Genomic DNA, 22,714 nt, shown 5'->3' with positions numbered 1-22,714 from the left:
ACAAAAAACAAAAACCCCAAACCAAACAAAACATTGACTCAATTATAACAAATGTGCCACATCAGTGCAAGATAATATGGGAAACTGAGGGAGAAGGGGGTATTTGGAAACACTCTGTATTTTCTGCTTTTTTGTAAACCTACAACTGCTCCAAAAATAAAGTATTAAAAATAAATATATACATATACATAAAAATGAACTAACGTGTTTTTGTATTATGATAATATGGTATCCCTGAAAAGTAACTTTTTCACTGCTGCATTAATGAACTTAGTTAAAAAATTGCATCCTGTCAGTCATCCTAAATTACACACTTTTGGCAATGGCTAGTTTTCAGGGCTAAAAGGAAAAAAAATGACTTTGTAGAAGTCAAAAACCCACAAACCTAGCTTTATGCAAAGCTTAATTTTATTGTCTATGTAGTTAGAAAACAGTCTGAAAGAAAACTCAGAGTTAAAACTAATCTATATATAGGTGTTATTGTATATCTAAATTATAATCTTTGATTCAATTTTTAAAAAGGTGTCCACAAATTTAAAGTCTGCTTCTGCTTTTTAAAGCACCTTCCTTAAATGTAACCTATTTTCTTTCTAACACCATTTTTGCTATGCATTGGAGGTGAAACATTTCTCTATAATCCTTAGAAAACGCTTATACTAAAAAAAATCCAATCTTTAAAAATTTTTAAAGCTAATATGCCAATCTTCTTCATGTCGGATAAATTCATCAGTCCATCCAGAAATGCAACTCAATCTCACAACCTGAAGTAATGTTTTCTATAGATAATGGCACGTATTAAAAAAAGTTTTAGATACTTCCTATTGAAAATTTGGAACTCCAAAATAGCACTCACTACTTTAAAAAAATTTTATTGTTGATAGCAAAATTTCCATTTCTACGTTTTTGCAATTAATAATAGAAATATATAGGAGACAATGTCAGGAAACAGATAAAATTGTAATTTAAATAAAAACAAACAGAGCATAAGATTTATAAACATGTAAAATTAGTCAAATTTTGTTTTACAACAAAAAGACAAATCTGGCTAATGGCCCACTTATTCAAATAGCATTAAAAACAGAATTGTCACACACACCAAAAATAATTTGTTCCAGTTATTTCAACTGTACATTGGTCCTCATTAAAAGAGAATGAAAAGTACAGAAAAAATATTTTTAAAAAATCTCATCAGGCTAGGTGAGGTGGCTCATGTCTGTAATCCCAGCACTTTGGGAGGCCATGCTGGGTAGGTTGCTTGAGTCCAGGAGTTCAAGACCAGCCTGGCCAACATGGCAAAACCCCGTCTCTACAAAAATAATACAAAAACTAGTGAGGCATGGTGGCACACACTTGTAGTCCCAGCTATATTACTTGAGAGGCTGAGGTGGGAGGATCACGTAAGCATGGGAGGCAGAAGTTGCAGTGAGCCTAGAATGCGCCACTGCACTCCAGCCTGGGCGATAGAGCAAGACTGTTTCAAAAAAAAAAAAAAAAAAAAAGAAGAAGAAAAAAGGAAAAAATACCTCATCAAATTACATGTAATAACTGAGGTTTAGGCCAAGATATTTTTCTTTAGGAATGAAAATGATTAAGCCAAGAATGTGAAAATCCTAACAAAGTAGTATAATTAGTAAGGTTAATTAGAAATGAATTTTGGCAAACTGAGATCTTAGGTGGCTCACACTCCATCAAGTGTTCCTCCAGTATCAAAAAGAGGCTGTTTAAGTGCCTATACGACAATGGAGTGGAAAAGAGATTTTTATTTTTCTATATTGGCAGTTTTCCCATCAGTGATTGGTTTTATTACTGAACAGGAACAGCTTAATGCTGAAAATTTGCTGCTGAATGACTGGCAAAGACTATTAGACTCTTGAAAATTTCTAGCACAAATGCACTGAGGAAAAAACGTTCTTCCCAGTAAGGGTCTATTCTCAAATAGAGATATATTCCGTATTAAAATCAGTCTTAAAATAGAAAATATTTAAAAAAATACTGAAAGACCTTAAAAAGGAAAAAAAGAAATTACTAAAAAGTACATAATCAACATGATTTACAGTTAGCTATCCTAGAAGTATGCTTTTTTAATTCTAAAAATCCTATTTACAAAGTATGCTTACATTGCATTTTAAAAGACATGCATCAAATGTAAACAAATGATTACAGCCGTTTTATAAAAAGTCATATTCTTTAAAACATTTTTTGTCATCATTAAAAATTAAAAGGCAATAAAGTGTCATTGTCGTGAAACAGTACGTGATCTTAAGGGAAGAAACATCTCACTAGAGTTTGCACAAGTTCCTTCTTCTTCTAACTGTAGATCTGGTGGCAAAGGAGGAGCCCCTGGGTCCCCAGGTCTGGGAAGTGTAGTTGAAGAGAAGATGGTATTTTCAGTTCTGCCTACTTCTAGAACAGGCAAATTCAGAGAAGAATTAGTAGAAAAAAAGGGCGTCGTGCTGGATTCTCCTTCTGGATGGTACATGACAGTGGATGCCCTCAGTTTTTCAGAGAAATTACTCTCATCTGAATTTGATCTGGAGAGGTTGTTCGTGGCTCCATCTGGAAAAGGTTCACAGCTGCTACATTTTAGTCCTACAATAAAATTATTCAGATGTAAATGAAAAAGTAACTAAAAAAATGGAGTCACTGTCCATCTTGTGACTTGTTAAAGATTACAAGCTAGTTACCCCACAATCAAAATTTAAATAGCAACTTGTAATTTCCGTCATAATCTATTTCAAATCTAATTTGCTTTTCTCAACAACCATGAAGTATACTATTATTTGCATTTTCTATATAACAAAATAGTCTCGTGGAAGTTAAATGACATGCTGTAATTCTCATTTAAGGTACAGTGTACATATAAACTTAACCACCTAAAATTTTTTATAAAATAAGAAATAGCTTTCACAATAAATATTCTTTAGTATTCTGGTACAAAAAATATTAGCTAATAAAAAAAAGTAAACAGGGCAGATGCTAAAATTCTATCTGTTGATCAATGACAATGGCTAATTCTTGAATAATAGGATATTAGAACTAAAAGGAATTTTAGAGGTCACCTAGGATAGTCTCTTATTATTAAAGATGAGAAAAAAGGGCGGGGCATGGTGGCTCACGCCTGTAATCCCAGCACTTTGGGAGGCCGAAGTGGGCAGATCATGAGGTCAGGAGTTTGAGATCAGCCTGGCCAACATGGCGAAACCCCATCTCTACTAAAAATACAGAAATTAGCCAGGCGTGGTGGCAGGTGCCTGCAATCGCAGCTACTCAGGAGGCTGAAGTAGGAGAATCGCTTGAACCTGGGAGGCAGAGGTTGCAGTGAGCTGAGATCATGCCATTGCACTCCAGCCTGCGCGACAAGAGCAAGACTCCGTCTCAAAAAAAAAAAAAAAAAAAAAAGAGAGAGAAAAAGGCACAGGACAGTTAAGTCATGTCCAACATTCCAGGACTACTTTGTGGGAAAGTGAGAACTACAATTCAATAGATAATGTCCTGTTTCTCAACCTCACAGTTTACTCAAATGACAGTGGTTGTTCCCATCAGCTGTGGTACGAATGTATCCGCCAAAAGTTCACATGTTGGAAACTTGGTTGCCACTGCAGCAGTGTAAGGAGCTGAGGCCTTTGGGAGGCAACAGGGTCATGAGGGCTCTGCCCTGGACTAATGCCATTATCACGGGAATGGGTTAGTTATTTTGGGAGTTCGACTCCTTTTTCTTCTCTTTCACACTCTTGCCCTTCCTTGCTCTTCCATCTTCTGCCCTTCCACCATGCATGACCCTTGCCAGATGCTGGCGCCATGGTCTTGGACTTAACCAGCCTCCAGAACTGTAAGAAATGAATACATTTCTTTTCTTTAAAAGTTACCCAGTCTCAGGTATTGCTACAGCAGAAAACAACTTAGATACCATCAAAGAATTTTATGATATCCAAAGGGTACAGTTAACCATTATCCAGAGGATTGAAAGAATAAAACAAATACAATTTACCCTTCTGTTAGGCTTAGCAAATATTCAACCTACAGGCACAGAAACCCTGAGTTGACAATTTTTAGGCAAAACCTGCATAGTCTATAAAGGGCACTTACATGTCACTTCTTCCACTAGTTTTTCAACCTCACAATACAGTCAGCATGTCTATTTCATGCTATACAAACTACTTTCTTAGATATGGCTCAAAAGGGAAAACTTGTAATGTGTCCCAGCAAGGGGACACTTATAGACTATGAGTTCCTTAAGGGCAGAGCCCTAAATTATTCTTTTCTGTATCCCTAATGCCTAGAAGAGCTGTAGAACATCACATGCACATTTATGTGCTCTGGAGAGAGACAGTGAGGAACAGAGGCAGGAGGGGGTTGGGGATTTAAATTGTGTAGGCAATTCCACACAATATTCCAATCAGTGAGTGTATATTCTGGAGTGAGAGTGAAATGGGACAAGTGAATCTGCTATTCTCTTAATCTGTTTCCATGCTTTCACATCTTGCCAGACTAGTTTAAAGTCATGAATATTTTATGCAACGTGATTCCTATAAACATATGCCAATTACTTCATCTTGTGATCAACTGGTGATCACAAGAAAAACTAGCAGAGTTGGACTTTTACAATACTTTGCCTAAATACTGTTCTTTATGTGTGATGTACAGTATTTTCAGAGCTTACTCTTGAATAGATTAACTTTACATTCTATTGACTTTAGAAACAAATCCTTACGTATGCAGGGATTTCATAACAGTTTTCTATAAATGGTATTAAATGAATACAAATACAGGATATTGAGAGATATTCCACTTTTTCAATGTAATAGTGTCATATAAGGTAAAATAAGTGCAAATTGAATATAATTTTGAAGTTTAAACTTTTTGAAAGCAAAATGATCATTTCTGTTTTTGTTTTGCTTTTTTGAGACAGGGTCTTGCTCTGTTGCCCAGACTGGAGTGCAGTAGCACAATCATGGCTCACTATAGCCTCAATGTCCCAGACTCAAGTGATCCTCCCACCTCAGCCTCCTGAGTAGCTGGAAACACAGGTATGCACCATCATGCCTGGCTAATTTTTTAATTTTTTGTAGAGACAAAGTCTCGCTATGTTGCCCAGGCTGGTCTCAAAACTCCTGACCTCAAGCAATCCTCCTGCCTTGGCCTCCTAAAGTGCAGGCATCTGGCCTGCTCTGCATTTTTTAAAAGCATTATTACATTTAAATTAGCTCTTAGATAATTAAGATATCTTACCTTTCAGATGTTCTAGTTTTATATTTCTAAGTTTCAGCACTTCATCTGTAATCTTCTGTATCAGGAAGTTCTGTGTTTTTTCTCGCCGAATAGATTCAACAAGGGTGTCCAGACCTTTTGGGTTTTCCTGTAAGTAGTCTAACAATTTTCCAGCCCTTTTTCTACTTGATGTTCGACAAGAAATTTCTTCAGTGTCTTCTCTACTGAGTATTTTTTTTGCACGTAGATGATCAAAATGTCTCTCAGCTATGATTTTCTCACACAGGTATACACGTAAATTTTCTAAGGCCTAAAAGACATAAAATATGGTTCAATGTTATTTTGTAACATCTAAGAAAATCACATACGTGACTATTAGTTGGCAGTCTTAGCTGGTGTGAGACAATGTTCTAAAGTCAGGAGGCTCAGGCCTTCTAAAATGCATGCTAATTAAGATGAAGGTCCAAGTAGACACAAGTAGGTCCTAGACATTCCTCACTGCTTTGATCTCACCTTCAAACCTAAAAACCAAGACCAGGCTGTTGTGAAGAGGGACCAGCTGAATCTAGAGGGCCTGGGTCCTTGGAAACAGGGAGGTCTGTTGAGGGCCATCTTCGGGAGTAAAGATGAGGGCAAAGACTACTGTACATTTTAGCTATCAGTTGGCAAGGAATGCTGAATTAGTCAGGACCAATAACTTAGTGAGAGGTCTGACAGTCTGTAACTTTCTCATGTTTGTTATTAATTACTCCATTTCCTTAGAGTAAACTGTTAAAAACAAAAAACAAAACCCTAAACTGAAAGAGCCCATAACGTATCTGTCTTTGGGGTCAGCTGGAAAGACTACACTCTAACTCAGTGAATCAGTCTTGGTGGAAGGGAGATGGAAAGATGTGTGGGGAATAGGGAGTGTTGGAAAAATGAAAGAAATAAAGAAAAAGGACACCACAAAAAAGCAAACCTAGATTTGAGAAGTGCCTGAGAGCTTAATCAGTAGAAAATCCATGTTGATCTCAATAAATGGCAATAATTTGATACCGGTGACTGTATTTTAGCTCCTCTATTGACTAGATATATGATCTTGGGCAAGTAATTAACTCCTCTGTGCTTGTTTCCTCAGCTGACTGTTATATGAGGAATAAAGATATGCAAAGTGCTTAGAAAAGTGCTTGGTACATAGTAAGTGATCAATATATGTTAGTAATAATGACAAAGGTAATGGAACGTCTTCAAGTACCCTAGTATATGATGGCAGGAAAGTAGGCTAGGTGAAGGGTTCCTGTGGTTCTTGGTCTACGAAGTTCCACATTTACTTGTTTATTCACATGACAAGTATTTTACAAATCTAAATTCCTAATATGCCGAGTGCTGAGCACTGAGTATACAAAGATGAACAAGATTTGAATCCTACATGCAAAGGGCTCATGGTCTAGCTGGGAATACATATCACAGGCAATAATTATAAAACAATGTGATCGGGCCCAGACAAAAAAGATTATAGGTCAAATACAGGAAAAGCGCAGAGTGAGCAAATAACTATGTCCAGGACCTGGTCCTTATCATATCTGGCATGGACTACTAACAATAGAAACCTAGCTGCACTTACTACTTCCTTCCCCCTCCTCAACATTTCTCCTTCAGGAGAAAATGGAAATCTGGAGTATTATACGAATTTTACTAAATTTTTTTTAAGGATCTCACTCTGTCGCCTAGGCTGGAGTGCAGTGGCTTGATCATAGCTCACTACAGCCTGGAATCCCTAGACTCAAGTGATCCCCATCTTAGCCTCTTGAGTAGCTAGGACTACAGGTGTGAGCCACCATGCCCGGCTAATTTTTAATTTTTTTTTTTTTTTTGTAGAGAAGGTATCTTTGCTACATTACCTAGGCTGGTCTTGAACTCCTGGCCTTAAGTGATCCTCCCACCTTATCCTCCTGAGTTGTTGGGATTATAGGTGTGGGCCACTGTGCCCAGCAAATTCTAATATTGAAATTTTGTTAATTTAGAAAAAAAATTAAAAACAATGTTCTGCCCTGTCTTAAAGGATAAAGTTCCTTTACATGGCAAAAGAGTAGAAAAGTTAAGGGCATGGCTCTAAAGTTGGACCAACCTCAGTGCAAATCTTGAATCTAGTACTCACCCTTGTGAGAGCTGGGCCAAGTTACTTCACCACTCCAAGCTTCAGGTATGTTATTGATAAAATAAGGATTAAAAACTTAACTCACAGGACATCAAGGAGGACTAAATGGGAATACTATATATGAAGGCCACGCATAGTCTCTGTACACAGTAAGTACTCAATAATAACTAATTATGGAAGACAAGGTTCATTGATAATATGGCTTCTACCTACCTCTCCAGCTTAATCTATCACTACCTTTGTCCTGAAAATTTATGCTCTACCTAAAACTATCTGTCTCTCTACATTTCCTTACGTATTTTTTGTCTTCTTTTATCAGACCCTAAAGCCCCTATTCGTCCTTTAAGATTTAGGTCAGTGGTCATCTTCTTTGGAAAGGTTTACCTAACTCCCCAGAATGAGTTAGGCACCCCCTCCTCTGTCCTTGTAGCACCTTGTGTATACACTTCATCTTTCTATACACCAGGACTCCACTTCTTTCACCTCATTTCCCAATTCATTCCCAGACATTTCCATCCTGCCCCAGTATTCTTCTCGAAGTCACCAATGACCCCCTTATTGCCAAATCTTTTCAGTCTTCATTTCATTTTTCAGCTGCATAAACACAGTTGACTACTCCCTCCCTGAAACAAGAAAATTGTTACATGAATACCACACTCTCCTGGTTTTCTTCCCACCTCTGTGGATACAACTTTTCAATCATTTTCTTGTTGTTGTTGTTACCCTACTTTCAAGCTAACAATTCACTTTTTAAAATTCTTCTCTTTAAAGGGTTTTACACCATTTTTCTCTTCTAGCTCGCAGCTTTCTAGGTAAAATCATTCAATTCCACACTTACATTTCTAGCTCAGATCTCTGTTCTGATCTTTGACTTTGCAGATGTAATTGCTGACCTGACATTTCCATGTACTAATCTAATTACATCCTCTTCCTCAACTCCCATGTTCAATCCATCACCAGGTCATATCATTTCTATTTCAAAAACTGCATCTGGAATTCTCCTGCTCCATCCATCTCCACTGCCTTCACCCTGATCCAAATCACCATCCTCATTCATCTCTATAGATTCCAAGAGCCTGATCACTGGCTTCCCTGTTCTTATTCTTGTTCTCCTCAGTCCATGAAACAGGCAGAGGGATCTTTAAACTATACAATTCTTCAACAAGTCCCTACTATACTTGGGGGGGGGGGGGGAACCCCAGATACTTTACTAAAAGGCTCTTCATGAAAATGGCTCTAGCCCACCTTCCTAACTTCACTTCAGATTACCCTCTGCCTTCCTTCGATTTCCCCAAGTCACCAGGGTCTTGCCTATTTTAGGTCCTTGACAAATTCTATTCTGCCCAGAATGCTCTTCCCTCAGTTCTGTCAAATCTTTCAGGAATCAGTTTAAATGTAACCTCTCCTGACCATCCTATCTCAAGTCGATGTCCCCTATTATTGTCTTGGCACTGTTTGATTCCTTCATAGTAATTGCAATAATGAAAACAAAATTTATTTATTTGTTTTAAACTGTAACATCTCTGTCTGAAGCAGGCAGCTACGAGGTATGTTTTAGCCAACACTGTATATCCTGCACTTACTAGGGCACCAAGTAGTTAATGTTTCAGGTGAGTGCAAAACTCACTGCACTTATTTTGTGATTTAAAACAATCCCCCTCAAGAAATTGAGCTCTTTTCAAGTTAGGATTGTGTTTTCATTTTTAATTTTTGAACTGTTAGAACCAACCACAGTATCAGCCTCACAGTAGCATGTAATCCATATTTATTAAACTGTACTAAATCCAACTAACACAATGAGGCAAATAACTAGATAGGAGGGGGAGACACTAAAGAAGTGGGAGGTCCCAAGACAAAGGGTGGTAGCACACCATTCATCAAGAAAGGCAATACAGCAGCAACAGTAAGCAACTTTGGGAAAAGGATGGTAAAAGTTCAATTTTTTGACAAGGTGAGCAATCTGTAGGATATAAAAGTAGATTTCCAGTAGACATCTGGAAATCAGGACCTAGAGTGGAGAGAAAAGTCCAAATATGTGGACAATTTTAAAACTTTCTAAGATCAGAAGACATTTTGAAAATATCATGAAAAAAATCTCTAACAAAAAAGCATGCACATAGTTTTTTTTCATAGACCTTTTGAAACCCATCCATGGTTTCCTCAAGGTTATTTATTTCTGATATAGGCGTAAAATGAAATCCTGAAGACAGATAACATCAATGAATTGACAGAGAAAAACAAAGACCTGGAAGCCACTCTTCACATCTGTACTTGTATACAGATCTTATTTCCTTCCACTTGTAATTTCTCAGCTCCTGTTTTATTAGCTGTAAAATGGGAATGGTAATTATCTTCTTTAGAGGTTGTTGCGAAGGTTAAGTGGGAACACTGTAAACTGTGTGACACAGCATCTGGAACATAGGAGGCCTAGCTCTTGGAAGTTCAAGGTTTTACTGGCACTCACCATGAATAAGACAACATTTATTCTACAGTAGTTATTTATGTTCCATTCTTATCTCAACTAGAATGTAAAGCAGGAAACTGATCTTCATTTTTTTGTATCCTTCCAGACCCAAGGCCAGTGCTTTCCATATAGCAAGTGCTCCATAAATCTCTTTTGAATGAGGAAACTAAGCACAACTCCCAGTCATATCCAGTTTCCTTCTGCTGGTGAGTCACACCAATTGTGAGTACAGTGTAATAAACCTTACAGGGAAGAGGAAGGGATTTGAAGTGGATGAACATTTAAAAAGTTGCCATCCTGTCCAGTTCATCAAAATGACTTTGTAAAAGTACTGCAGTGTTCAATAAGAACACGTTTCATGTTGAGTTTCTGTTTTTCATTTGACTTCTGATAAAGTATTTTAGTGATACTCATATAGGTCTCATCTGACAAAACAAGTAAACGCAAAGGAAAAAGAATGTCATATCTCAACAAAGCCATTCGTTACAAATAAATATGAAGGTTTATGTGGTTCTGCACCATCCGAGAAGCGCATAATTTAGCTACTGAATATTTTCGACGTTTACCTGTACATTAATTCTCAGCTACGTGTATTCACTCCCCCAACCCCAATTTAAATATGTGGGCGTCTGCTTACTAGGGGAATTCCAGGTTGTGCTTTCAGCTGTTGAGCTTCCTCAAGCCCCCTATGCAAAAGAGCTTCACATTTTTGGTCCACTGCTTGGGATCCTTCACCTGGTACAGCCTTCGCTCTAGGCTGAGTGAGCAGCCTAAGCAGCCTGACTTAAGGATGAATCTGAGCCGCCAGTCCCTAACGAAGCATCTCCAAGAACCCAGTTGGGGGGAAAGCATGAGGAGATGGGTGAGGAGTGGGCAAGAATCAAAACTCCACTGGGCAACAAAGCCCAAGCTCTGCGTTTAGCGATGTAAAACCTGGATTGACAGATCACTGGAGGATCACTGCCACCAAGGTCCCTCGGATGCAGGGCTCGCCACAGTCCTCCTGTGCTAGGACTTTCCGCTCCTCCGACCTGGAGGATCCTCCTTGTCCTCGGACTCCAGGCTTCCGCTTTCCTCTCCCGCTGGGCTGCAGCCCGCCCCCGCCCGCCCTGGGCACAGCTGCGTTACTCACGTCCTTCTTCACTTCAGTGAGGTCCTCCTCGGTGAGGGACGGTGCGGTGGGCTCCATGGTGGAGGCGGGAGATGGCGCTTCTTCCGGGTCCGGGAGCTCGGGCTGCGCCGCCCCGCCCTGTCTGAGGGCTTCGGCCTCCGGGTAATGGGGAAGAAGGAGAGGAGGCGGAGCGGGTCGGGAGAAAGACGGCCGCCCCTTCGGGAACAGAGGGACTCGGGGGTCAAACCGTAGCGCTTCCGGCCCCGCCTCTGAGGTCGACGGCGTCGCAAATCTACGCGACGCGACGCGGAGCTCGGAGCAGCGTTCCTTTCCTCTCGTAGAGGCTCAGGCGCAGGCACCGCCCCCCGACGAGGCGCATCCCTTAGCAGAGCCCGCCCTGTCTCTGCGGCAGCCTATCGACGCCAGCCCGTGGGCCGATCCTGTTCCCGCCCCCGACCGGAGCCTTTCGGGTGGCTCCGCCCACAGCGGGCGTTTCCTCGAGCCACGCCTGCGCAGGTCGTCGGTAAGTGCCCGGGTTAGCTTCCTCATAAGGCATCGTTTCCGTGGGTGGGGTCCGTCAGTGCCCAGGCAGCTGGCACTCTCAGCCTTTGCTGCCTGCTCACTTCGGGGGAGTCCGGTCTGGGCTTGTCAGTACCTTGGGTTCCTCCCCTTTTCCCAGACCCTGCCCTACAATTTCCTGTTGTTATGTTTGCCAGTTACTGTTTTGGTCACACACAAACGCACTCATACACACATACACATGCATACACACAAACAGCCTAACTACAATACTAAACAAATTTTTGAAAGAAAAAAAGAAACCACCTACAATCCCACCACTTTAACACCTAATTTAACGTTTGCATACTTTTTGGTCACTGTTCATTATAAACATAGTTTTTCCTCATTAGTTAATCTGTGTAATGGAGATAGATATGCTTACCTTTTAGGGCTGCCGGGATCATATGTAAAGTTCTTAAAGGTAGTTGGCACACAGTATGCACTCAACTGATTATTTATTTATTTATTTATTTATTTATTTATTTATTTATTTATTGAGACAGATCTCACTCTGTCGCCCAGGCTGGAGTGCAGTGGTGCGATCTCGGCTCACTGCAGCTTCCACCTCCAGGGCTCAGGCGATCCTTCCACCTCAGCCACCAAGCAGCTGGGAGTCCAGCTAATTTTTTTGTATTTTTTATAGAGATGGAGTTTCGCCATGTTGCCCAGGCTGGTCTCAAACTCCTGGGCTCAAGCCATCCACCCGCCTCGGCCTCCCAAAGTGCAGGGACTACAGGCATGAGCCACCCAGCTCATCCTACTCAAACATTTATTGAGTCCTTACTAATATGTTCTAGGCAACTTATACTATGAGTCCTCCATTTTATAGGGGGAGACTGGTGAAGAGACGACTATCCCCAGACCGTATTGTAACTACTATGGCGCTGTGTAAGAAGCAACCTGAGAAATGTGGATGAAAATCTACAGGTAGAGCCCTGGGCCCAAGACGGTCGCTTGGAAAACATGCTAAATAAACTATAAACTAGATGGTATTTGAAGCTACGAGAGTAGATAAAAATGACAGGAGGACCAAGGAGAAACTTGGGAACGCCAATGTTTAAGAAACGGGAAAGCAAAAAACACACACACACACACAAAAGCAATGTAACCAGAGCCACAAAAACCAGAATCACAGCGCAGGGATTCTGATGTTTACATTATGTCCTGTTTCCATGTTGACACATTATACGAGGACAGTTTTTTTCTAATTGCTTAATTTTTCATCATCTTCCATCCGATTTACTTAACCATCCTTAACTTAAGGATGAATCCTTTCATTTAACAAATGTTTTTTGAATGTCCACTATGTGCCAGACACTGTTCTAGGTGCTAGGAAAACAGCTGTGAACAAAACCAATACAAATCTCTTTCCTCATGGAATTTATATTCTAGTTTATGTGTGTTTGGGGTAGACGAGGTAGGCACTTGAAAAATTTTATCTAAGTTTATTTATTTATTTATTTGGAGACAGAATCTTGCTCTGTCACGCAGGCTGGAGTGCAGTGGCACGATCTCTGCTCACTGCAACCTCCTCCTCCCAGGTTCAAGTGATTCTCCTGCCTCAGCCTCCCCAGTAGCTGGGATTACAGGCGCATGCCACCACACCCGGCTATATCTAAGTTATTTTAAAAGAATAATTAATTAATTTATTTTTTCGAGACGGAGCCTCACTCTGTTGCCCAGGCTGGAGTGCAATGGCACCATCTCAGCTTACTGCAACTTCTGCCTCCCGGGTTCGAGCGATTCTCCTGCTTCAGCCTCCTGAGTAGCTGGGACTACAGGCACATGCCACCACGCCCAGCTAATTTTTGTACTTTTAGTAGAGTCAAGGTTTCACCACATTGGCCAGGTTGGTTTCGAACTCCTGACCTCAGGTGATCTGCCCACCTCAACCTCCCAAAGTGCTGGGATTACAGGCGTGATCCCCCACGCCTGGCTATATCTAAGTTATTTAATTTATTAGAAGATGATAAATGCTAAGAGGAAAAAATAAAACAGGGAAGTAGGACGAGGCTGTATGGATTGGTAAAATTTAAACTAGGGTGGTCATGACCTCACTGCTCACTTTGGAGGAGTCTGTTCTTGGCTTGTCAATACCAAGATAAGGGATTTGATTTATGCTTAAAGGAAGTGAGGGAGTGAACCGTGTGGATATAAGGAGAGAGCATTATGAGTACAGCCAGCAACCAACAAAAATGCTCAGTGTAACTGGAAGGAGATGAACTCCTTGTGTGTTGAGTCATATGGGTGTGCTGAGTCAGACGGGAAGCCACTGGAAGGTTCTGAGCAGAGTGACATGATCTGATTTGTGATTTGAAAAGAAGCACTTTCACTTCTGTGCTAAGGGGAAAGAAGATGGAAGAGGGAAAACCATTTAGGGAGGTATTGCTATATCCAGGCCCCAGGAGGTTGTGGTTCAGACCAGGGTGGAGCAGTGAGGGTGGTGGGAGCATTTTGAAATGAAGCAAGGAAGCAGTTTGATTTCATTTTGAAAGGATCACTCTGGCTGCTAAGTGGAGAGTAGATGGCAGGGGCAAGGGCAAGAAGCAGAGACTACGTGGAGGCTACCACAATGTCAGCTTCACGACTGAGCCAAATGTCATGCTTGGGGTCAGGTTCTAGCCCATGCTGAGGTCCAAGGGGAGTGGGTGGATGAGCAGAAAGAACACTCAGGGGACCGTAGGCAGGTGAAAGATGATTTTACTCAGCAGCAGCTCTCATCAACAGCTTTCTTACACTAGCTCTCTACACTGTCTGCCCTGTCTCAGGTGCTTAGTCTGGCGGCTCCCCCACACAGCTGCATGGCCGACTCTCCCTTGCCTTCGGGGTCAGCAGCTTAACTCTTCCTCTCTCTGGGCATGAGCAAGCCGAGCTGTGTCCTGGCTCCCCACTGTCAGTCTCCAAGAGGGACAGCTCTGGCTCTCTCTCTCTCTCTCTCTGGGTGTCAGCATGCCTGCACGATGTCAACAGGGCAATTATACCTTTTACAGACAATAGTGGCTTAGAGCCAAAGGATGGCCTTCCCATGTTATGGCTACATAGCTGTGATAACAAGTGGAGTTATATGCCTGCGCTCTAAACTCGCTGAGTCCCTGTGCATGTTTACCTCGTCCTATCCTTGACCAAAGCACAGCCATGTTCCTTACACACAGCCATCCAGACACAGCTTAGGATGGCTTGACCAGGGTGGGGGCAGTGGTGAGCACTCCCCACTGACACCTTAAATCCTTCCCAAGTGTTCATTGTTATTAAAAAATTGTCATAGAATTTACATATTTTCATCCTTTTTCCTTTCAAATTATCATTGCCTTTGCATAAATTCCCAGAACCAGGAGTCCAAAGCCCAAGGAAATGAATATTTTATGGCTTTTCGTATATATGGGTGCTCTCCAAAAGGGCTGTATTGGTCTATCTGGATGTGGGAATGAACTGTTTTTACCACAGTCAAATCAGTTCTGCTGATGAAGGGGAGGATTCACCCATCAAAGCAAGTGAATTGAATGCTGCCAATTTAATGCACTCATTTTGATTTGGCCATTTTGAGATTGCTACTGCACTGTTGTTCTTTTTAAAGGAAACATTTTAAACCCACCAAACTATAAAGAATATTACAAACACCCTACGCTCACTACCAAGATAGAACAGATACTGATATATTGCCACATTTGCTTGTTATGGCTTTTGATTACCAAATGATAGTGGCAGACATCTTTGATTCTTGAACATTCTTCCATGCCCTATACATCTGAGTCTTTCTCTTTCCTTGACCATCATTTCATTTCTGACACCTCCAACCCTTTTCTATCCTCAGTATTCATTCCCTTATTTATTTAGTCAACTAAAAAGTTAAGTGTCTGCCCTGTGTTAGAATTGGGAGTTACAGAATAAGGATCAGGGATTGGGCGGGACTGAATGAGGATTCCGAGAGTTTTTTTATAGCTGAAAGAGTAATATTTTGCTTTTCAGACCATGTGTCTATGTTCCCAAGATGAATTGCCTAGCTTAAAAAGCCACATCTGAATACCATGTGCTTAATCACAGAGCTCGTTTGTGGCAGGCTTTGCAACTCCCAGTCCTTCTTGCTTTCTAATGCATCATAATTCTTTCATTAGTAACTAATTTTCCTCTTTCTGCTAAATCACAGGGTCTGGCTAACAATGAAGTTTGGGCATAGTTTCAAGAAAACAGCCCCACCCATCCACTACCTTGCAATAATCCTACTTCTTCCTCATCCCTTAACACAGCCTCCATACCCCCCTCAACTTCCAGGTGCTCCATCTGCCTCCTACTGTGAAATAGAAGGCACCTGAGAAATGTGCCATGAGGGATACGGTTTAGGTGCTGCAATCATAAGGCTGCATAACATCATGGTACAGATGAGATATCATTAAGAATGAGGATGTCTGATATCTGACAGTGTATTAGTTTCCTAGGGCCATCATACCAAATTACCAAAAACAAGGTGGCTTAACAGATATTTAGTCTCTCACGGTTCTGGAGGCTAGAAGTCCAAAATTGGCAGTGCCATGCTCTCTCTGAAGCCCCGAGGGAGGATTCTTTCATTGCCTCTTCCTCGGTTCTGGTGACTTCTGGCAATCCTTGGCATTCCTCAGCTTGTGGCGGCATCACTCCCACCCCAGCCTCCATCTTCACATGACCTTCCTCTCTGTGTCTCCTCCTGTGTTTCTGTGTCCACATTTCCTTCTTTTTAAGGACACCAGTCACTGGATTTAGGGCCCACCCTAATTCAGTATGACCTTATCTTAACTTGATTACATCTGTAAAGACACATTTTTTTTTTTCTTTTGAGACAGGGTCTTTCTCTGTCACCCAGGCTGGAGTACAATGGCACAGTCATGGCTTATGGCAGCCTCAAATTCGTGGGCTCAAGCAATTTTCCTCCTTAGCCTCCCAAGTAGCTGAGAATACAGACATGTGCCACCACGCTCAGCTATTTTTTTTTTTATTTTATTTTTTACTTTTGTAGAGACAGTGTCTTGTTATGTTGACCAGGCTGGTTTCCAACTCCTGGGCTCAAATGATCCTCCTGCCTCAGCCTCCCAAATTACTGGGATTACAGGCATAAGCCACCATGCCAGCCAAAGACACTATTTTGAAATAAGTTCACATTCCAAGTTCCAGTAGATGTGAATTTTGGGGAGATGCTATTCAAGTCAGTACAGCTGAATTCTAGATTTGCCAATTATTAGCTGTAGGATCTTGGATCAATTAGTAAGTATGCAATAAAGATAGTGATAATAAGAATTCAGAGGTAGGGAAGAGGAAACCATTCTGATCGATAAAACAACATGAAAGAGGAGTTCACCCAGTATTTAAGCTGGGTGGGAGGATTTTAACAGGGGGAGCTTTAACTGCTTCTTGATTATTTATTCCATACTTCCTGTCAGATGTCAGATGTGTATTGAGCAACAAATACTATTCCAGTTGGTTGTGGAATTATAAATTGTGGATTATACATTTTCTGTAAATGGTTGGAAGAAAAAACTGGCCAATTCTGAGACAGACACTCTTAGGTTTTAATGACAAGATACTATGTGGTGAAATTCAGATGTTTCAGCACAGGGACTTTGTGAAGACTCCTGGGGGTCCTGTCTCTAGGAATGGCTCTTGGCTTAGGAAGGAAAGACCAGGAAAGTGTAGGGTGGTGGGCGTGGACCTGAGAAAATGCTCTGACAATATTTGCTAGTGTACCCCAAGACTAGGACATTGCTGGGGCTGATGAGGGAACCAGAGATAAGGGATCATTCCCTTTGCCTTCCCCCTAGAGGACTGGTTTGAAGAGTGCAGGCAGGCACCTGCTATGAGTCCTGAATGTTTGGAGGTTGCATACCTATATACCAGCAGGGGGATATTGGAGGAGGGGCTAGATCTCCCAGTCTTACAACTCCCTGGGAAGAAATAATCACTAGCAGTTTATTTCACATTCACTCTGAGCCAAGCACTTTACATCTGTGGTGGGAATTTAATGCCTATAACAGTCCTTACAGGTAGGCTTTATTATCCTCACTTTAGAGATGAGAAATCCAAGGCTTAGAAACATGATTTGCTCAAGGTCATTCTCCCACCAAGTAGCAGAACCAGGATTCCAGTTCAGCCTTGATAATAAGGCCAGTGTTCTTAATTACTAGCTGTAGACTGAGCTAAGTGCTTCAGGACATAATGATTCAGAGAAGCTAGGATGCTTGAGCATTCTCTGAATCATTATATCCTGAGCCTCACAAATGGGTGTATCTGCTCCAGCTTAGGATCCATGAGGGGCACTGTGCAACAATGAGAGTAGCTGAAGACTGGCAATGTTAACTAATGCAAGTCTCAGAAAGAGGAAGATGATATTTGCAAACTCCAGGTGGGGTTTGATGGCAAGCATAATTCCAGAAAATAACTTTTTTTTTTGAGACAGGGTCTTGCTCTGTTGCCCAGGCTGGAGTTCAGTGTTGCAATCTTGGTGATGGCGTGGGTGGCCCTTATGGAGTGGCTGCTATCATGACACTGGCTGCAGTGGGGGAGGCGTGGCCAGGGCTGCGAGCTCTACAGGGCTGGGAGGAGCCGGGAACTGTGGAAGCCCTGCCCACTTCCAAGTTGGCAGGGCAGGAGCCTTGTGCTCCCTGGGTGCAGCTGCAGCTGCCCAGGCACAGCTCCAGACCTGGACATCCCTGTGCTCTTGGGGGCCAGAATCAGGCAGGAGCCCTGCCCTCTCAGGCACAGCTGCAGCCATCCAGCCATGGCTGTGGACCCGGGCATCTCTTGGGGGCCAGGGAAGCCCCCCTGCCCCTGCAGGCTCAGAAGTACCTGCTCCTGTTGCCTGGTCTCTCCCCACTCCCGGTGCCCACTCTGATTTTGGAGCAAAGTTGAGGCCAAGCCCAGGCCCTGTTGCAGCCCAGCCAGGTGTATGCATGCTCAGAGCAGCACTGACATGCCAGACCCCTGCCGCCTTGGCTCCCCTCCAGGCTTTGGGCACTGACGAGCACAGGAGGGAGGCTGAGGGAGCACTGAGGGTGGCTCAGCATGGGCCTGCAGGAGCCCCTCAACACAAATAGCTTGGGCAGTGGCAGGAGGCAGACAAGCTCCTGGGCAGAAAGGGGCAGGTCCCTGGTGAAGCCTCACCTTCAAGCCAGGGATGGCCTAAAGCCTGGTGGTGGGGCTGATGGGCCAGAATGGGAACTTATGGTGCTATTTTCAGGCCCACCCATTGCCACCTGTGAACCAATCAGCATGTACTTCCTCCCCTCTGAAGCCCATAAAAACCCCTGGACTCAGCCAGGCTCCGATGACCAGATGACCTGCCTTTGGAGAGGAGCTACCTGTTCCAGGATCTCCTCTCTGCTGAGAGCTGGGCATAAGTTGGGACTACCAGCTGCAGAGAGGAGCTGCCCACTCTAGGGTCTCCTCTGCTGAGAGCTGAACACTGTTGGGACAACCTGCCTGTGGAGAGGAGCTACCCACTGTGGTTTCCTCTAAGCTGTTCTGTCACTCAATCAAACTCCTCTTTGACTTGCTCACCCTCCACTTGTCTGCATACCTCATTCTTCCTAGACACAGGACAAGAACTCAGGATGCGCTGAATGCCTGGGCTAAAAGAGCTATAACACAAATGGGTCTGAAATACGCCTCTTGCTTACCACGTTGTGGGCAACAAGAAGGAGAGAAGAGCTGCAGCCCTTCTGGGAGCCCAGACCTAGGAGCTCCCCAAGCCAGGGCTGTAACACCCTCTCTAGGGCTCTGTGGTTCCTGGCATCTCCAAGCTTCCAAGTTCCACCGCATTCCTCAGTGCCAGCCATGGAAGCTGCTTGTGGTCCACCTGGTCCAGCCACAGCCTCACAGGGAGCTGGCGCCTGTGCTGGTGCTTGGAACTGCCTGCCCCACCACAGCCAGTGTGCCTGGCTGTGCTCAGTGGCCGGGCACCATGCTTGCTCACTCACACACCCCTTGCTGCTCTGTGCCTGGCTCTCCCTTGGCAGGCATGAGATTCAGGCCAGTAGTGCAAGCTGAGCACAGCCTGCCAGGCTGATTGGGTGGAACAAGCCCAGCGGGCCCAAGTAAAAACTCAGGCAAAAGCGCCACTGGCCACACAGGTTTCCGGCTGGTGAAGTGACACCCACAGGATCCCATGACATCAGCTCACTGCAGCCTCAACCTCCTGGACTCAAGTGATCCTCCCGCCTCAGCCTCCCAAGGTGCTGGGACTACAGGCATGCACCACCATGCCCAGCTAATTTTTGTATTTTTTTGTAGAGATGGGGTTTCACCATATTGCCCAGGCTAGTCTTGAACTCCTGGGCTCAAGTGATCCACCTGCCTTGGTCCCCCAAAGTGCTGGGATTACAGGCATGAGCCACTGTGCCCAGCCTCAGAAAAGAATATTAAAGGAGTAGCTCTTGAAAGCCTAGAGTGGGAACATCTAGGCTTTCAAGAGCTACTCCTTTAATATTCTTTGAGGGTGACATCCCTCAAAATCAATCATTTCCCTTCCCATTCCCATGACTGGAGTCAGTGGTTCTCAGTCTAGGCTATTTAATAGAATCACTTGGGAATGGACATCCAAGTCCCACCTAGATCAATTTAAAAAATTCTTTGGAAAAATCCACAGTGAAGGGAGGAGGATGTGTGCCTGCTAGCTATAAGTACTGAGCTGTTACTTCCACCATCATCTCTATTGCTTTCCAAGGCCCAGCCCTCTCACTAGGGAGAAGCCATGGTTTTAGTGTATGTGCTAGAGAATTTCCTCCATTTAAAGGAGGTATTTGCTGCTAAGGGGACACTGTATATAGAAAGACCAAGAATGGAATATGAATAAGAAGAGGTGCCTTCACTCTCAAAGATCACAGAAGCAAACAGAGCTTTGTCTTGGAAATATGAAGGAAAGGCCTGTATTCCAGACTAGCCCCAAGGGTGTGAGGTCAGAGGAAATTTCTTCAAGCAGTTCTGGAGGCTGAAAGTCCAAGATCAAAGCACCAGCATTTGGTGTCTGGTGAGGGCTGCGCTCTGCTTCCAAGATGATGCCTTATTGCTGCATTCTTCAGAGAGGAGAAATGCTAAGTTTTCATATGGTGGAAGGTAGAAAAAGAGCAAGAGGAATGAATTCGTTACGTGAAGCCATTTTATAAAAGCACTAATTCTATTCCTAAGGGAGGGGCCCTCATGGCCTAATCACTTTTTAAAAGCCCCACCTCTTAATACTGTCATATTGGCAACACCTGAATTTTGAAGATACCCATTCAAACCATAACACTTGTTTTATATATATTTAAATTGTTCTTTAATAAAATATTTTACCAACAAAAATTCTGTGGAAGCCAAAGCAGTGGTAGTTATTATCTTTGTGGTAACAGTTTTATTGAGATATAATATACATACCATACAATTTAAGTGTATGTTTATACATATACAATTTAAAGTATACAATTCAGTGGTTTTAAGTATATTCACAGAGTTCTGCAACCATCACCGCAATCAATTTCAGAATATTTCATCACTCCAAAAAGATAGTTGTATCTGTAGCCACCACCCCAATCCTCTCATCTTTCTTATCCCTAGACAACCATTAGTCTACTTTCTATTGCTATAGATTTGCCATACTGAACATTTAATATAAATGGAATGATACAATATATGGCCTTTTGTGTCTGGCTTCTTTCACTTAACAGTGTTTTCGAGGTTCATCCATGCTGTAGCACAAATCAGTACTTCATTTCTTTTTATGGCTGAATAATATTCCATTGTATAAATATGTCACATTTTGTTTATGCAATCATCAATTGAGAGAGATTTGGATTAATTCCACATATTTTTGGCCATTATGAATAATGCTATTCATATGGCTATATGGCTGTTATGAATAATATTATAAAAATTCATGTGCAAATTGGGACATCTAGTTCCTCCCCCAGTATTCGCCAGCTGGTATATAGGGATGTGGCCTTCAGGCATTTGAACTTGGGTCTTCATTTCTCTTGGGTATATACCTAGGAGTGAAATGACTGGGTCGCGTGGTAACGATATTTAATTTCTCGAGGAGCAGTGGTAGTTTTAAAACTTCCCAGTTGATTCTAATGCAGATCCAGGGCTGAAAAGCAGTGATCGCAACGAATGGTGAAACTCAGAAACACACACTCTTGACAGCTTCAGGGAGACATTTACAGGGTCTTTCTTAAGCCTTGGGGGTCCATGTGGAACAATGAGATTGGTTCGCAACTGGCTTTCCTGCCATACCGAAGACACAGTGATTGCCATCAGTATGCAGGGAAATGTATCTTAATGCTCTGCTCTCACCTCTATTTGATTCAACATTTGTAATAATGACTTGTGGGATGAATATCTGGAACAGGGGTTTTCAAATGTTTTTCTAACTGTGCAACCCTTTCTTCCAATAAAATTCTCTGTGGAAACGAAACTCAAGGCTCTGTCTACCGGGTCTGTAGAAGTTTTCTGTCTTGCCCACCCACCCTGCCCCACTACTTCTGAGTCCTTCCTCAAAGCACCAAGGGCTTTATAGAGCATTGTTTGAAAGCCACTTATCCAGAAAGTATTTTTATTAATTTGTGGATAACCCCAAACTGAAAATATAAAATGATTTTTAAAATGATTTTTAAAAAATTAATTTTATTTTATTTTAAGTTCCAGGATACATGTGCCAGATGTGTAGGTTTGTCACATAGGTAGACATGTGCCATGGTGGTTTGCTGCACCTATTGACCTATCACCTAGGTTATTAAAAAATTTTAATGTCAGAGTCAATATAAGGTAAACAAAACAAAACAAAACCTAAACTTCTTTAGAGTGAGCTGCATTGGGAAGTAATGTTTTCTTTCCTGCAAGGTATTCAAGCAAGCACAACCCAAACTATATATGTGTGTGTGTGTGTGTGTGTGTGTGTTTTGTGGTGAGGGAGTCATAGAAGGTAATTAAAAAATGAGAAGGTGGCTGGGCATGGTGGCTCATGCCTGTAATCCCAGTGCTTTGGGAGGCCAAGGCAGGAGAATCACCTGAGGCCAGGAGTTTGAGACCAGCCTGGGCAACATAATGAGACCCTGTCTGCACCTGTAGTCCTAGCTACTTGGGAGGCTGAAGCGGGAAGGTTCCTTGAGCCCAGGAGTTAAAGGCTACCGTGATTATGATTGCGCCACTGCACTCCTGCCTGGGCGACAGGGCAAGACTCTGTCTCTTAAAAAACCCCTCAAAAACCAGAAGGTGATGTGATTGGTCTAGTGAT

General features: G+C 42.5%; 1 protein-coding gene and 1 long non-coding RNA gene across 2 annotated transcripts in view; one reads left to right on the top strand and one right to left on the bottom strand.

The window, feature by feature from the left end:
- Positions 1 to 853: 853 nt before the first annotated feature.
- On the bottom strand, positions 854 to 11,588 carry BCL10 (BCL10 immune signaling adaptor). Its single transcript, XM_004026065.5, has 3 exons — positions 10,945 to 11,588; positions 5,230 to 5,518; positions 854 to 2,589 (listed from the first exon to the last, which is right to left on the bottom strand). The coding sequence occupies exons 1-3, from the start codon at positions 10,999 to 11,001 to the stop codon at positions 2,234 to 2,236; spliced, it is 702 nt and encodes a 233-aa protein (XP_004026114.1). The 5' UTR covers positions 11,002 to 11,588; the 3' UTR covers positions 854 to 2,233.
- Positions 11,306 to 22,714, top strand: part of LOC129524745 (uncharacterized) — a 46,668-nt gene continuing 35,259 nt past the window's right edge. The window contains exons 1-2 of the long non-coding RNA XR_008668644.2: positions 11,306 to 11,446; positions 12,314 to 12,411. This is a non-coding gene — a long non-coding RNA (uncharacterized lncRNA). The remainder of the gene's footprint in view (positions 11,447 to 12,313; positions 12,412 to 22,714) is intronic.

The sequence above is a fragment of the Gorilla gorilla genome, chromosome 1 (genome assembly GCF_029281585.2).
Source record: "Gorilla gorilla gorilla isolate KB3781 chromosome 1, NHGRI_mGorGor1-v2.1_pri, whole genome shotgun sequence".
Taxonomy (NCBI): Eukaryota; Metazoa; Chordata; class Mammalia; order Primates; family Hominidae; genus Gorilla; species Gorilla gorilla.
This window is presented reverse-complemented; position numbering and strand designations above follow the sequence as displayed.

Coding starts and splice junctions, on each gene's coding strand:
- BCL10 (XM_004026065.5), bottom strand. CDS start 11,001: ATGGAGCCCACCGCACCGTCCCTCACCGAGGAGGACCTCACTGAAGTG. Junction 5,519..10,944: donor TCACTGAAGTGAAGAAGGAC/GTGAGTAACGCA, acceptor TATGTCTTTTAG/GCCTTAGAAAATTTACGTGT. Junction 2,590..5,229: donor AAAACTAGAACATCTGAAAG/GTAAGATATCTT, acceptor ATTTTATTGTAG/GACTAAAATGTAGCAGCTGT.